General features: G+C 41.2%; 1 protein-coding gene across 3 annotated transcripts in view; it reads right to left on the minus strand.

Annotated features, from left to right (window-relative positions):
• The window catches only part of LOC147143121 (mannosyl-oligosaccharide 1,2-alpha-mannosidase IA), a 124,549-nt gene that overhangs the window by 37,708 nt on the left and 68,862 nt on the right, over nucleotides 1–17,979 (minus strand). For all 3 annotated transcript variants that reach the window (XM_086037399.1, XM_086037400.1, XM_086037401.1), the window contains one exon: nucleotides 15,022–15,118. In XM_086037399.1, coding sequence (XP_085893525.1) covers nucleotides 15,022–15,118 — 97 coding nt within the window. The remainder of the gene's footprint in view (nucleotides 1–15,021; nucleotides 15,119–17,979) is intronic.

Consider the following 17,979-nt stretch of genomic DNA (forward strand, 5'->3'; position numbering starts at 1 on the left):
CTAAAATACAAAACGTTCACAAAAGGGGATTGTTTTGGGGTGTGTTAAGGCCCCCCCCAAAAGGTGATCAATTGTTGTGAAGAATCATTTTAAACGATTCCAAGAAGGCTTTCCACACCGCCTGGTACTCGGCTCACGCTAAGCGAACCGAATGGACTTAAGTTCTACTCCAATCCCAGTCATTGATTTCAAGCCACTTTGCGTTTAGATGAGTGGCGACACGATGCAGCAAAAGATACAGCGACTTGTTTAGAGAAGTGTATCAAGTCCAGCCTTTTACATTGTATCACACATTGTATCTCCACCCGCACTTTTGACCTGCGGCCTCATCGACGTCCCGTAGATGTAAGCGGACGTTGAACCGGTCCCCGACTGGCAGCTTTTATTCCAGATCGATACGCGATCAAACACCGAAGAGCGTCTTGCACACATTAACTAAATCAAAGGCTAATACTGAATGCAAAACACCCCAGACTTGATTAGAGCTGGCGTACCAGACTCGGCGCACCTCAATCTAATCGTCTAATTTGGCGCCCGGGGAAAGTGCGGCGAGTGTGTCAGGATGGCTGATATGACAGCCTCTCAGATGAGATTACACAGTGTTATCGAACGCTCGCATCCTCCCCGCTATCCATAAGCCTCCCGCGCATCGATCAAACGCACTCTCCGGCGGTGGGAGAAGGCGGGGTAGCGATGGTCGGCATGCTTCTGACGCTTTGTTGAGCCGCAAAAACTGACAGGAGGTAAAAGCCGGAAGATCTGATTAGGCTTACAAGACAGCAGCAAGCCTTCAGAGTACCCATACACTTTGCCAAAATCAGCCGAAAATTTCAAAGCAAAATGGCAGACTTCCTTGGTCTTTTCAGGTTCGAGACAATGCAGAGGTTGAAGAGCACGCCTAACAAATGTAAATAATGCGCCCGCTAATATTTGTGAACTTCATGGTTAGTCATCAAACTAACTAAAACTCAATGATTTACTGTCGGCCATCTGTCTACTGTTATGTGGTTCAAATTTGCTAGCAATCGGACAAAGTATCGAGGACAAGTTTACCTTTAAAGGGGCCCTTGAAATCACCAAAATGACACTAAAATGGCCATTTCAAAACAAAATCAGATGTCTTTTCGGGCATGGTTTCTGAAGACTTTCATGGGTCCATGATAGACATGTCTGTTGAATTTCAAGTTGATATGTGAAACGGTCTTCGGCAGCTGATTTGGGTTTTTACTGGGCTTTGTCCCATTGAGACACTTTCCAAGCATAAAGTTTTACCTGCATGAATGTGCCTGCAAAATCTGGTGAGTTTGGAATATGGGAAAAATTTTAAAATGGTGATTTTAAACATCACCAGAATGAAGGACGACTGGAAACAGGCAAAACGACTTCAAAAAGGGGGACTCCCTGTATGTTTCACACCAAGGCCACTTAGGACTTCTCTGTGGGTCTACTTGTGATAAGACATTCTTACCAAATGTCATGTTATCAAGCCAATTTGGGGGTCGTTACACCTGCGATGCCTACCAAACGTAACATTTTCACCAGGATGTAAAATGTGTTGAATTTCTGAGTATGGCAAAACCTTGAAAGTGGTGCGATATATGGCCTTGGGATAATACTGACATTTCAATGGCAGGCCCCTACCAAGGTGAGAAAGACCAAGTGTATGGACAGCACAGGTCATCGGGATTCATTCATTCTTTACATTTGATCAAGTTTCACTCACTCATATTGCCGACTCCATTTTGAGGAGGCCTATGCTTTATTGCTTTAGCAAGATGCTTGATGTTCAATTTACTCAGATCATGGAAAGCTACAGCCCGGATCCTCTTTGCCTTCATTTTCACACCCAATTACATTAAAGATCCAAAATATTTCGCATCATAGCCTTGAGGAATGTCGGTTGGCCTACTAAGAAACGCTTGTCCGCAACACTCAGCATAACATGAACCCAATTCCACTCGGGCCATTGCCGCTCTTCGTTTGATTGCCGCGTCACCCTCCTTTCCTCCCTTGTGGGCAGTTGGGATCACTCATGACCTACCTACAATCCCCTCCTCAACAAACCACCTCTCCCTTCTCAAGTATGGCCCAGACTGCCGAGCGAGGTACAAAAGTTCCCTCAAGCCTACCAGGACAAAGGGATTTCATTTCATGCAGCTTCGCCCTGTAATACTGCCACCGCCTTTCCGGCTTCTAGCTTTTTTCCGCAACGGGCGTCCGACTTGGAATTGTTATGCCGGCAAAATATAACACTGGGAAATAAAGGGAGAGCGATTGACACACAGCGGAACTGCAGAGGTCAGGCGGACAAGTCTTTTGCTTCAGGAATCAAACATTTGTACACGGTGGGCGTGCAGAGAGTGGCTAGACAAAAGACAATTCCAAGAGAAACAGATCAGGCTAATGGAAACAAATTCCGAATGAATGAAAATGCATAGCACTGAATATTAACAGCTAAATGTTCCGAAGCTTCAGGGTGATGACACTGGTCAGAAGGGGAGCCTCAAAGACTTTTTTTTCCCTCAATTTTGCATCACCCATCTGACTAGTACAATTACCTAACATTTGGTAGCAATCGCCCTTTGAAGAAGTCACTAGAAGGCAAAAAAATCAAAAGGGCAGACTGTGTACAAAGTATTTCCAGGCATGGTTTCTTGTGACTCTATTGAGGGGCGGGGATCCTACCAAAAGTGAATTTTTATTAGCATGAACGCAATTTATACAAGTGAATGACACTGGACGGACACATGAAATGAAATGAGCATGGAAGTTGCCACGGCAGCAGGTTTGTAAGAACTGACTATCTTGGCATCTTGTGCAGTGTAACCTCCAAATGAACTCGCCAGCAAACTTTGCCGCCATCTCCCTGTCTGAAATTTGTTCGCAATCGGACAAAATCTCTAGGACGAGTCTGCTTTTGAAGGACCTCTGGAATCAGGCGAAATGAACTTAAAATGGACTTCTTGTGTCTATTCGGGCATGGCTTCTTCAGACTTTTTCATGGGTTTACTTAGTGGCGGGCGATCTGGCAAAAATATATCACGATTTAAAAAAAAAATAAAATCACGATCACGATTTTATCAATTCTTTTTTTACATCGTTTTTTCAGACTAATTTGCACATTTCTGACCATTTTCCTCATGTTAAACATATAAAACATATTTAAAATGTGTATGAAACTCTAAAAGAAAAACAAAATACATTTTAAGTCAGCTAAGCTTTCTGATCAGGTTTTAATTTGAATAGTGACAATTTTTCTCAAAATGTGCAGTGAATGTAAACATAAAAACACAGCTCGTAACGCAGGTCTAGTACTTTGCAGAGTCTTTTAAAGCCCTCATTTTCCACTGCTTTAATAGGAATCATGTCTTCAGCAAGGTAATAAGTCACTGCCTCAGTTACTTCTTTACACTGCTTGCTTGTTTTTTCATATCGAGTGCTCTTGTTAAATGGCTGTGTTACCGTGGGTTGCGTTAGCTTGAAGCTAGCGGCTGCCTCCGGCTACCAATGGTCTCATCTCCGTTTGCTTTTTGCTGACGTCCGACTCGAAACTCTGCAAACTTTGCAAACAACTGGTTCGCGCTTTCGCCTCCGAGGAAAAGCCGAACCAAATCGACACTGTGGATGTGGGGTTTCTTTTCGGGACCAGCTCTCCTTCGTGGTGACTTTCCGCTATAGCTCCCCCCGCTATACAAACAAACAGGGAGGCGGGGAGTGTCACGTACGGGGCACTGTGCGTGCTGTGATTGGTTGGTCGGGTATACGCGTCAGCGCCAGGTTTAATCATGATGTAAATTTGCCAAACGTCTTAGTGTTACGTCAAACTGACTTTTGGAATTCAATGTTGCCGTTTCGCGTCCATCAATATACAAAGTACGCAGAACATGTTTGAACAGACTGTTTGAGGACCCGATTTGACTCATTTCGGATTCGACTTCATTCTGGATTAGTGAACGTTTTGGGTTGGCATGAATGACCCTTGACAAAAAAACGACTTGATCCAAGATTGTAGTCTAAAAACCCACGAATAGAAAGATTTACAGATGTGACTGTGGGGCAGGTGACCGGATGTGACCGGGTGCACTGAAGCAACTGTAAATAAAGTTGAGTGTATTTATAGTCGGCTAAAACCGCCACCAGCTTAAGGGCTTGGCAGGAAATGTTGGCGATTAAAAGCTGCCAAACAGCGATTACAACGACATGTCTCAGGTTGTCATGACGTCACCTCCATTACGACTCACCCCCCCCGCTGGACTACGTCACTGCAGACTGATCAGTGATCAGATTACGCAAACATGGGATTTCAGGCCGTCAGTGGAACAACATCAAGTGGGTTCGAGTCCATTTGACCCTCACCCTTGTCAACATCAGCCTGCCATAGAAGCGTTACAGTAAAATGGAGCACAATCCCCCCGTAATCCAGCAGTTTCGTCATACATTAGCAACTCGATTTTCATCATCTTGGCTATAATCCCTTTGCAGAGGCTTGATGACGGGTCTGCGTTCCCCTGAGGGGGACTTGCTGTAATCCCTGTAAGAAAGAGGACAAATTTGGCGGCGGTGATAACGACAGGCGGCGCCACATTTGTATTCTTTTAGTCTGTGTTTTGCTTTACGTTGCCAATTTTTCAAATTAAAGGAGTAAATGATAAATTACATGTCCAGATGTTTGACAAGGACGGCCGCTAACAGAACAGTGTCAGATTTGATTAAACCAATGCAGTCGCATCGTATCCTTTCCTATGATCTAACGTCCTATTCCATTGTACTCTGTCCTGCCAAATTGAATACTTTATAGTATCCTATTGTACCCTGTCATATCCTTTCCTATCCCATCATATGCTGTCGTATCGTATCAAATCTAAACGTACTGCATCTTATGCTTTCGCACAATATCGTATCATATCATGTCTTGTCATGTCCTGTCCTGTAGTATTGTATCCTGTCAAATACTCTTGTATCGCATCCTACTCTGTCGTCTATTGTATCTTGTCCTATCACAATGTAGCTTTCCTACCTACCATATCGTACCTTAACTGTGGCTTCTCATTTTTCCCTTGATGTTTTTTTTTTTTAGTCTTTCCTTACCCTCCGAGACTTTTCTGTGATTAAGGGCTATATAAATACATTTTGACTTGAATTGTCAATTATTCTTTCATACTGTGTTCAACGGTATGGCATTCTATCATAATTATGCTATTGTATACCATAGTACCATAATACAGTACCATCTCCTGTCGTATCGTATCTATCGTACTCATCTTACCGTATTCTCATTCACAGTCCTAATGCATTGTTTCCGTATCCTATCAAATCTTATCCTAACGTACCCTATCATATAATGTCTTGCTGTAACCTGTCGTCCTATCGTACCTTGTTATTCTGTATCATATCGATTGCATCTTATCATAATAAGGCATATCCAGTCCTATTGTATCACATCCACCCATCCATTTATCCAATCCGCTTATCCTCACAAGGGTCGCCTGGCGTGCTGGAGCCTATCCAGGCGTTATAAATAAAGGGTTTGATTGTAAATGGGCTTACAATTAATGTCACTAAATGTAATCATTTAAAACAGATAAATGTTGTTGTCCTCTGTCAAACAGTAGATTTAATTAAATGTTATATATATATATATATATATATATATATATATATATATATATATATATATATATATATAGCCAGACTGGACAACCTCTGGTATAAATTATTGCTCTGTATGTGTTAATCATTATTCCAATCATCATCCAGAGTTTAATACATACTAGGAAAAAAATGCCAAGCCAGCACTTCCCATTCGACAACTTGACAACTTAACTGGGCAATTTTACGAAGCCGGTATGGATGAGCTCTCTGTGGGGTGCGCGTGTACAAGATAGCTATTTGTCACCTAAATGCAGGTTGCTATGGAGACAGATGATCTCTTGCACACAATGACGGGGAGCCCGAGGGATATAAAAATGGATGGCCCGGAGATGGAGAGCGGGCATATGGTAACGAGCCTTTCGCTCTGCCAGCGGACTGTAATGCGACAGCATGCCTTGATAGGCACCATTTGTGAGGCATTTCCTTTCAAGCTGCCGGCGAGAGATGGTCGCCACTCCCTCACTGTTGTCTCTAACCTTCATAGCGGGCCTCTTTAAGACCGGCAGCCAGGCCCATTGAGAAGTAATTGCCAATGTGGTGAAGGTGAGTGGCAGGGGGAAACTCAACTATGGCGCTGAAGGCGGCGGAGATGGCTGAAGGTAATTACTGGGGGAAGTGGTTGCCAGTTGACTGCTTTTAATATGAATATTTGCCATAAAAACTAACAGCGTATTTGCAAAGAAATGGATACCAGGAATTTTGAGGTTTTGAGACCAAGGTCAGACCAATAATTTGAGGTACAGTATCAAGACAAAGTTCATCCCAAGACTTTGAGGCATTGAGACCAAGTTGTTGGTCTCAAGAAATCACAATGTCCCATCACTGGTGAGTTTGTTTTAGGACAAAGCTGTGTGCCACTCATATGGTCCTTGGGAACTATCTAATGCCCGTGGGCACCGTGTTGGTGAAGCCTACCTTAAATACTGCACTGCTATTTGCTCTTTGAAATATTTTACAGTATTTTACCTTTCACTTCAACCACCTGGAAGCGACCAGAGATGATTAAATAATAAATACTGTGAAGTGTGTGTGAGGGGGAGGGGTCCATCGATCTGGACTCAGTCACGATCCCTGGCCATGTCCTCGCCCACTGCCATGCACTCCATCATCTAAGAGCAGCTTTCAGCGGCTTTGTGAAGAACCCTTGGGATTCTCCAATAAACGTTTGCTTTTAAACGGTCACCGGGCACGCTACTAGTGGGGAAAGGTGAAGGGTTCACTCGTGCAGTTTCTCATTTTGTATTCGAGGAGATGCCTCAGCAAAATGATGCCCCGCTGCTCTTTAATGAGCCGATGAGAATCTCTACGGGTATTGAAGGAGGTCTCAGCCGCATGTGGCCCCCGAACCCACTCATCAGATACACATTTTGCACAGTAAATCCCACCAGTGTGGGGAATGCGTAACCATGTGGCAGACTGCAATGTTCTATTTTCTGCATTCCCCGCGCAATCACAAACATTGGCTCTGCCATCTGCTGGACCCAGGTTAATGTGTTGTTTGACAGGAGGGTAATGACGTCGTACACCTAGGGATGAACAGATCTCGGGTCTCTCATTTCATATTGAGGACCTCACTGGCTTCAAAAGAGGACCATGGGCAGGGATTGGAGTGCACAAGTGCCTGTGAAAAGGACAGGATATTGACCATGTTAACCAAGATATTTAGGGCATTACATAAAAGGGCAGGGTCATAGTTGACCCGAAGCTCGAGTCTTGCACCAAGGCCTCAGCACTGGCCAAACTAAGCTTGCCCTTAGCCTAAACCCAAACCTAAAGGCCAGCTCCGACCCTAAGAAAATATTGAGGGTATGGAATAACAATTCAGCTGTTAGCCTCGAACTCCAACCCTAAACCCTAACCTTAAACTCTAAACTCATGGGAAATGTTGGGTTGCCAATGGAATCCTAATGCAACCTCAACCACTATCCCAACACTAACCTACAATGCGAACACCCAACCTTACCTCAATCATAGCATCCAACCCCTAACTCAAAACCTATGGAAACTTTAGGCTCTCCAATTAACCTAGCACATCTTTTTAATCCCTTGTTGCAGTCCAAAAAAAATTGTTTTTAGGTTAACCTGAACCCTACAAAAAACATAGCTCGAAAGGGCTTCCTGTCTCAACCAGACACAGAAAAACGTGTTCATGCTTTTATGTTCAGGCTAGATTACTGCAATGGTGTCTTTACAGGTCGTAAATTAAAAAAAAAAAAAAAATCAATCAGGCAGCTGCAGTTGATCCAAAATGCTGCCGCCAGAGACCTTACAAACACCAGGAAACTGGACCACATCACACCTGCCCTCGAATCACTACACTGGCTTCCAATGAGTCAAAGATGCTGCCGGTCTATAAATCTCAAAATGGTCTTGGCCCAAAATACATGCAAGATGTACTAGTACCCTAAAAGGCATCTAGACCCCTCAGGTCGTGGGACATGCCTCTTGTGTGTTCCCAGAACCAGAACCAAACAAAGTGAAGCAGCATTTAGCTGCTAAATTAAATTAGCTACTAAATTCAAAAGCTATTTCTTTTCAGAACAGGCCACTTTTGTAGTGTAGTGGATGACAATGTGGGGAAGTTTGGTCTTGGTGAGGCAACGTGTCCTTTTTTCCCCCCGGCGCCAACAGAGTGAAAGAAGCACTGAATTAGATAAGGTGTAATGAGCTTAGATATAGAAGGTGGTGGAAGCTGCAAAAAGAAGCGGAACATCTGAGCTAGCTCATACTGTTCGCCACCAAAACAAAGCTACATTGGGATAGCGTCCAATTTGATTTATTTCCCATAACAAATTGAAAACGAAACACCTGGTTTGTTTGAACAGAGGTAGATTCCAGAAAGTTTTAAGGCCCTGATACACCAAAAAGACATTGGCCAACAGTGACAGACGCTTACCCCCTGTGGCGTCCGGCCGGCTGTCGGCACGTCACGCTGGCAAAACTCACCGCAACAACAGACAGCGACGCTGACCCTTAAAGTACCTTCTGCGCATACATAAGATGTAATAACCTTCCATACCATCGGCGGCGGTAGTCACCATTTCTCATGGTTAGAAAACTCCAAACGGAAAGCTGTTGGCCGGGGGCGGATTATAAAACGTAAACAATGGATTCAGCTCTATTCTTCGCTCACGATGAACTCCAACGCGAAGTAAAACTTCACGTTCTTGACACGGTATTGTGAAATACTTACATTGTCAACCCTCGCTCTTGTACTTGTAAGAAAATTAAGGCAGCGGAGGCGTGCTCACTGTTTTTCCGCCTTTGTCACTTCCCGTTGGTGCTCCGCGCGCTGATTTGCTAGCTAACAGCCAAACCGATGCGTTAGGAGTGTTTAATAAATGGGTATGGTAACCTCCACTTTTAGACCCCTTTTTTCAATTACTGCCTTTTTCATTGCTTACTTTGATAAAGTCCACTTTGAGACACGGCTTTGAAAAGTCTGTGTTTCCTCATTGAGATACTGTAGGTGTGATATCATATGCTTGCAGACCCATTTTCCAATAAAAAAAAAAGAGTGTTGTTGAAGAGTGAAGGGAGAGCTATGTTACATAAGGTAATGAGCTCACAAAGTGGTGGAAGCTGAAAAAAAAAAAACAAGCCTAAAATCTGAGCCGGCTCATATTGTTTACCACCAAAAGGAGGCTACAATGGGAGTGTGGGGGGGGGGTGATTTATTTTCCATAACATATGAATAGAGAAGCTCATGGTTTGCATTAAATCGATTTGGTTTAGACGAAAATGTTTTTCAGTGTTTAGACGGGTATGACAACCTCTGCCCAAAAAGCAGTTTCCGATAGATGCATTCCTCAGTGAAAAAGATGTTAAACTGCGCTTTAAGACTTGTTTAAAAAAAAACAACAAAAAAAACGCATTCAGTGTTTAAATGGTTACGATAACTTCCACTTTTAGATGTTTAGTTTCTAAACGATTTATTTTCTGTGTTTAGACGGCACTGATGTAACCTCGGCAAAAAGCTGCAAAAATACAGGTACATGCTTTTCAGTGTGTTGTCAATGATGGTAATTTCCACTTTTAGAACCATTTATGAAAAAGATGGGTTACTCATCGCTTAGTTTGACATACGCTGCTTTTTAGACTCTTGGAAAAAATGTTTTTCTCAGTATTTACAAAGGCATGGTCACTTTCGTTTATAGACCCTTTTTTTTTTTTTCCAAAGATGTACTCTCAGTGTTTAGATGTAAATTATGGTATCACCTTTCGGATCCATTTCCCCCCCAAAATGTGTTTATGTTAGATAAATTGTAATGAGCTCCGATATAAAAGGTGGTTGAACCTGGGGGGAAAAAAGAAGCCCGAAATCAGAGCCAGCTTGCCGCAAACCACCAAAACGAGGCTGCGATGGGATAGTCTCTGCAGTGATTTATGTGCCGTAACAAATTGAAAAAGAAACTCCTGGTTTTCACTTTTGAGCCTGCTGCGAGGGTAAAGGGAGAATAAAGCTTTCGGTGCCAGCGACTGTGAGGAGGTCTGCTATCTAAAAGTATGCTGTTAGCCTCTATTTGCCATGCAAGGTTGTCGGCTCTCCAGTCCACTAGTGTTGTTGTCGTCGTAGTTTAACGAGGGAAAAACACAATAAATCCCGGCTTTAGCGAAGAGTTGACTTGAGGGATTAATTGTCAAGATGTTTCCCGGGCTGGTAACCAAGAAAAGTGCAGCAGAGGCACCCGAGAGCAACAGACTGTCCCGCTTTTGCTAATGTTCCCCCAAACGGCTTTTGTATGCAAACAGCGCTTTACGCGTATGGGGCTCCAGTGCCGGATGCTAAACAAACACAAGCTGAAGGTGCATAGCGCTGAATGCTAAATTTCACAATTGAGTTGAACACACTTGACAACTGGAAATCCAAACTGATCTGATCCCTGGATAGCTGCATCACGCCAAGAAAATGCTTTCATTAACCTGAAGCACGTATGGAGAATTGTAAACTGTTTTGGGCCTCCATACGTCAAGCTAATTTCGGTTGTAGAACGTGACGTGAAAACTCCGGACTGAAATTCAATACAGTATACTGTATAATACCTGAAAATTCACCACTCCTCCAATGTTCATTGAAAAAAAGAATCTGTTGCCTTTATAATCCCACCGGTAGACATCAGATCCATCAAACGCAGATTAAAAGATGACCTCTTTGGCAAAAGATATTGAAATGAAAGTTAAATATAAAGAACTGAACGTCAGAGCTCAGCGTACTCGGCAAACATACTGATTGGATTTTTGTATCGGGAATAAATCCTCGTAAAACATGACCTCATCGCCACTAGTGCTCGCCAATCATTCGGTCTGGTTCTGTGAGTTTTAAATTCACTTAAATTTGCTCTTAGACGAGACATGCCGGTTTCAAAATTGATATGCCGTTTTCAAAACTGATACATTTTCAGTCTTTAGAAAGGTATTATGTCTTCTTTTAGAACCATTTCTGAAAAAAACAAAACAAAAACACACGTATTTGAAATGATTATGATCATTTTAAAACGTTTTCAGTGTTTGGACCCGTTTGGATTGAGATGCATTTTTCAGCGCTCAAACGTGTCCTTTCAACCTGTTTTTGAAAATCGTTGTTTTTCATTGGTCAGATGGGGGCATGTAGTATCATCCTTCATTTTTTGACTTTGAAAAATATGCACTATTCATCATTTTTGAAGTGTTTTTGGAAGGACGCGGTCCATCGCCTTTTGACGGGTAGGCTAACGTCTGCTTTTGGAAAAGATTCATTTTGGTAACCCCCACTTCAGCCTTTTGATGCACTATTAAAAACGCAAATTTTCAGTAGGTGTTTTGAACCGCCAGAAAGGTTGTTGTCATAGAAATGAGTGACTTTAAAACAAACAAATGTCACATGCAAATTAACGCCTGAAACGAGTAAGGGACAGATGTGGGAAAGAAGTACGAGAAAAGAAAGCGATGCAGTTGCGCAATCCAACTTTGACATTCTACGACAATTTTTTTTTTTCTCTTTTGTAATATTGCCATCCAGCAAATTTTGCACCGAGCCTACTACACCCAACGCTCCGCTGCTAACCTAACCCGCCTTCCCTCGAGCACAAATGAATATTTAATACGCTGCAAAGATAAAGTGTATTCAAAATAGTTAACGTCTTCATACTTTGTTCTGAGGGAGGAGAACCAGTTTGAGCCCGGAGCGTTACAACATAAAGCGATGGCGAAATGAAGTCGTGCGAGAAGAAGACAAGGTTGAGGCTCGACGGGCTGCGGCGAACATCTCGTCGTTTGCCCTTTTCAGGCACGAATGTTCCTGCAGTCTTTATCTGTGTATCGACAGCCTTCAGACGCTCCGCATGGAATCCAATCATCCCGCGTGTGTGTTTACTCTTGAGGATTACGTTTAAGAACACAGCAGCCAATTTCATACCTGGTTTGTTCAAACGCAACCAAACACACACAGACCCGCCGCCTTCAATGTGACATTTGCAAGGTGGAATGATGCCCTTTCTTGTCACTCACTTTTCAGAGACAAGAAATGCGAAAGTCCTCCCCCCCAAAAAAATTTTTAAATCTTGTGTTTTGAAGGTGGATGGATGGATGTGTTATTCTACTTGTGTTGCGGGTTAGCGCGTTGCAGACGAAGGCAATTAGCAGATAGAAATCAGAAGCGAAACCTTTGGCTTCGATTTTTATTAACTTACCTTCTTGGTACTTAAAGTAGACGTCCGCCATCTGTATTTAGATGCATTTTCTCAAATGTGTGTAGATAATTATGCTAGCTACAGTTTTTAGGCCTGTTTCCATCAGAGGTGTTTTTCCATTTTTAGATTGCTAACACCCACTTTCAGATCCATATTTGAAATGATGCTTTTTAAGTGTTTGGATGAGTTTGGTAACCTTTACTTTTTGAGCCATTTTCAAAAAGATTTTTTTTAGATGATTAGAGGGCTCTGATTAAAAAAAAAGGCTGCTTTTGAGTGTTTAGAAGCATATGGTGACCTAAGCATGTAGACTTATTTTTTTATTTTATTTTATTTTTTTTTAGAAAAGTTACAATTTTCAGTAACCCGTGGATGGTCTGCTTTTTGACCCGTTTAGAAAAAAAATTCAGTATTTAGACGACTATAGTAACCTCAAGCTGTTCGTTTTGATGGTTGTTGGATGCGTCGTTTTTCTTTTATTGCTGCTTAAAGCTTCGCCAACAAAGGCGATTTGCAGCAAGAAGACAAGAAGCGAAACCTTTGCCCCCCGCTAAGCATTATAGTCTGTACATTCAAAATAAGACGTCCACTGGTCAAGCCAATTCACTACTAAATAAAGCAATAATGCAACAGCTCCATTAGGCTAATTAATCTGCTTTCGATATCCGCTTGCTTCTTTTGTTGGTGTTAAGCAGCAATTATTTGGACCCATTTTCATTGATTTTCGGTGCAAAAACAAATGGTTCCGTTTAGCCCAAGATCTTTATAGTGCCTGGGCAAGAAAATCTTCCTGGGCCCTAAGACATCCTCTTAAAAAGGTTTTCAAAAAAGCTGCTTTTCAGAGTTTAGATGGGTATGGCAACATCCGCTGTTAGACCAGATTGCCCCCCAAAAATTGTTCATTTTTTGTCAACGGGTATCATAACCTTAGATGGGTATAGTGACCTCCATTTGGAGACCTATATTTAAAATAGCTGGATTTTTCTGTTTTTAGACAGGTATGGTAACCTCTGCTGTTAGACCCATTTCAAAAATGTATTATAAGCTCCGTTTTTAGACCAGTGTTTGAAACGACACACTTTCAGTGTGTGGAGGAGTTTGGAAAATGGCGCCTTGAGACCCGTTATGGAATTGAAGTGTTTTCAGTGTCTAGATGGGTATGATAACTTATGCTCTTAACACATTCTCAATAAAAATGCCTTTATATGTGTTCAACCCGTGTTTGAAGCGAAGCACTTCCAATGTTTAAATGGATATGATAACCTCCCCTTTCAGACCATTTTCGAAAAATATGCTTCTTCGGTATTTGGACGGGTTGGTTAATCTACGCTTTGATAACTTTTCAAAAAGCTTCGCTTTTTTGGTGTGTGCGTTTGTATGTGTCTAACTTCGGTGTTTGGATGTGTTTTTGAAACACGTGTGTTTTTGAAGTGCTAACTTCTCAAAACGACGCCTAGTCATGGTTAAGATGGGTTTGGTCTCCAATTCAAATCTCCAATTTGAGACCCGTTTTCAAGTTTCGAAATTCGATCATGTTTAAGTGGTATGATGGTCCACGGCATTACCAAAATATCACACCCGTCCATGTATCTGAGGTAAATGCTCCCTACCATCATAATCCCAGCAAAATGACAAAGGAGAGTCCAGGTATTAAGGGTCTTACTACCATCTGATCTGCCATTTATTACAGGATTTCTCAGCGATTTGACCCACCACTTGGTTTTTTGAAAGTGGAAGTAACCCCAACTGAATACCATGAAAACAATGAATCTTTTCATGACTAACTTTTCCCCTAAAGTTAAATCCACTCTTTGTAAAAATATACACGTTCTATTAAAACCCGGGGGAAGAATTCACTTTATTCCTCCTGATGATATTCGTTAAGGAGTGTTTTGTACGGACAATGCCAGAAAAAGAAGGAGATAACAGATTTTACAGGACAGTACGCTTCTAATTATTGCAACGACAATATTTTAGCCTAAGAAATATTCCATTAAAAAGAGAAGGTTTTATCGATCCAATTTCCCTTTATAAAATATATAGAGTGGTATTGTCCCAGTTTCTTTCACTTTTTTTTGTATATATCCTACTAGATACTCACAAGAACAATACAGATAAATGGTAGATATAATGCAAAGGAAACATTACATAATTTATTGCCATAAAAATCCCATACTGTGTATTTTTAAGGACTAAATGAAATTCAAATTTATTTTTGAATCAATTTTCTTTTTAGTTTAGTGTATAAATCCTAATCAAATTTCTCAATATTTTTTTTACCTTTCATTTAAACTCTATCCCCCCACCCTGGCAAAAAATATGTTAGACCCGCCGTCACTCTACGGCGTGAATTTATTCTTTTTTTTTTTTCAATAAAAATGACATGAAAAACATCCCTCGCATTGAATAAGAGCTACAAAATCTAAAACAAACAAAAAACAAAAGGGTTTCATATCTTACATCTATTTTCTATTCATATATAAAAATACTTTTTCATCTTAATTTTTAAAAATGTTGGTGTTAATACAAAAGCTACAATCAGTTTTGGTTGTCACAATTTTCAGTCAGTCTCACTGGAATTGCTGTAACATGAGCTTGCTTTTGGTAATGAGGGACAATCTTTGTGACTGAATACATTGCGTGAATGAGCATTCCTCCTTTAGAAAATTAAAAAAAATTTTTTTAAAAAAGCAAGACTTACCAAACATGTTGCCAATATGCCCGTTCTTAGTTAACGGCCTCAGCTCATTCTTGCCCCAGGCATACTGCTTGTAGTTGTCCCAGGCAAACTTCATCATCTGCAAAACAAAGCCACACACACACACACAGCCGTCAGTGGATTGACGGAGCGCACATGTAATTAAATTTGTCGAGCTCCAGGCGACTGGAATGATACTTTATTGATCAGCGCGGCAAAGGACAAGCGTGCAATTATGCTGCATTCCGAAATAAAGCAGGGCTGACATTCATCCTGCAGCCATTAAAAAGCTTCACAAGAAATCACTAGATGAAAGGCAACATTTAATTGGTTCACACAAGTTGGGAGGAGATCTTTTTCTCATCTTCAAAAATGATATGATCGGTGATGCCAATCATCATCGATGCGGCGGGTGAGGGATACTTCGCTGCACGTGGTGCTAAGAACTGCAGGAATGTTTGTCACTTCAGAATATTCAAAATACCCCAATACCAACGACACCTTGTCAGTCTGGAATGGTCAGCAGCAGCGTCATGATCGTTTTGGATTTTTCTTTATTGCTTCGTTTGAGTTAGTTTTGATACGTTTGATTAAGTTTTAGTATTAGCTTTAGTTTTTGGGTGTAAGGAGTATTTGTTGAGCGCAACATCAAAGAAAAAGGTCACTGTTGTGTAATTAAGTAAACTACAATTCTCAAAAAGACTGTCAAACAGTCTTCCCTCTTTTGTACGGACGTACAGCAATACCAAAATTTACGCACCTACAATGAACTTGGAAATGTCAAATTCAAATGTCAAACTCGTATGATATTAATTGGACGAAAAAAGGTCATTTTTGCAAGTAAGTTTTATAAACGGAGGACGTCGTTTCGGTTTTTGTTTTGATTTTCTCAAAGAATTTTTCAATCTGTTAACGAAAATAATTTTTCAAATTTTTTGGGGGTTCGTTTTTTTACGATAATAACCTTGGTTAGCAGGCTGTCAGGTTCACACCAAGTGAGACATTAGTAAACAACGCACACAATGAGGAGAGAAGACACCCGACACAATATTGTCTTTTTCGTGCAAGGAGAGCGCAGGCAAGTGTACGATTACATTTCCTAAAAGTCTCTGCCCGGCTCCCTTACAAGGCCCTGATTACAAAGGTGTTCCAGCTCTAAGGGAAAGGGTAGCGAAAGCAGCTGGAACACTCTGAAATTGTTTTGTCTATGTGTGTGTGAGAGCCAGTAACATACATATGTGGAAGCCTAATCAAGAAAAATCCAACACATGAATCGTACATTATTATTCTTACACAGGCAGTCCGGAATGGACAGCAGTAGGGGTGTAACACAAAAATGATTTGAATCGGAAAATCTAAGTGATTTAAAAGATGTGAGTGTACTGTTATGAAACTGAATCGAATCGTTCCACTTGAAAATACATAATATTGAGATATATGTATAGAATCTAGACTCTAGATAGAGAAGAAGTCTCTAGAGTCTAGAGGTAAACCATGTTTTCTTCTATGCCGATAGTGATTATTAGTAACCAAGGAGACCGCTAACCGAGTCATTTTCAGTAAAAGATTATATTTCGGCAGCAAAATGCATAATATCGGTGCTGATAATCGGTCTATCCCTAATCGAGTCTTTTAATGTCGGGATAGACCTTTGAAAGAAATGTCACATTCATTCTTGAATGGTGTTACACCCCATACATAGCGATACACATCACATTGTCTTTTATTGGAGAGATACACACCCCTAGTCAGCCGTCAATCTGGATTTGCTGCACTTAGTCAAGATCGGTCCATCCCCCTTACACTACTTGACAAATATTGAGACTTGAAATTGGGCTTGTAACCATTTACTGATGATCCCACCGACTCTTTTTATTTATTTATTTATTTTTTTAAATGCAATGCTTGTTCTCCTTTCTTTTTCCTAATCACACAAACTAACAAATAGGCTGTGATGAAACCACAACCCCCTAACCTCATCCGCAGGAGATGCCAGACGGGGACAAAAGAACATGAGAGAGTGTGACGACGTCCCAACACGACGTTGCGCTTCACCCAATCAAAGAACACCACAATGTCAGATTTTTTCTTTTCATATTCTCAGCCTGTCTTCAAGCCTCCCGTCGGCTCGACAAAGCACAAAGCAAAAAAAGGTGATCAGAAACAAATCCGAACAATAATAAGTAAACAGTACTAAACAATAATGCTGAGTGGTGATGTTTGACGTTAAAGCAGAGGTGGCAAAACTACTCGCGCTGCACTTAGGTAGAAGCGATGATAGTTTCAAGATAAAAAAAAAAAAATGCAAGGTGAAAATGATTTTTAATGGTTCAAATACATACAGTACCTGTTTTGAAAACTTCTACCTTAAAATGCTCATACTGAGAAGAAAAAAAAAAGATAGCTAATCTTGGTTCAGGCTTTCATACAATTAAAAAAATGAACTCCCATAGCTTTGCTTTCACGGCGAACTGGCTAACAAAAACATTTTCATTTAGCTAAAGACAACTACGAAAACTGACACTTCAACATTGTGTTTTTTTTTTTTTAGATTAGACAGAGAATTTTTGAAGGCCAGAAGCACACATATTCCTCATTTATCATTCGAGCCGACAACATCAAACAACTCTGGTAAATGAAGCTGATGATGGGGAATATTTTGCTTCTCCAAATCCGTTGCATCATCCTTAGAAATGCCGGCTGGCACGCATTCTGCCTTGTAAACACAACAAGACGTCATCGACTGCGGTTGACTTTACCTCCCGCTATCTATGTTGCGTCGGCATCTGCAGAAGTTGAAAAAAAATGGAACGCGCCAATTTTGTCAAGGTGCAGCCTGGATTACTCAAAAGTCAATTTGGAAACCATCTGGATAGTTAGTCTGGATTGGTCCCCAGTTGGTCGAGAGTGGTTGCCAGTCAGTCAGGACTGATCAGAATGGATTGGTCGCCAATGAGTATG

This window comes from Filicampus tigris, chromosome 8 (genome assembly GCF_054856515.1).
Source record: "Filicampus tigris isolate MCC_2025a chromosome 8, RoL_Ftig_1.0, whole genome shotgun sequence".
Classification (NCBI taxonomy): Eukaryota; Metazoa; Chordata; class Actinopteri; order Syngnathiformes; family Syngnathidae; genus Filicampus; species Filicampus tigris.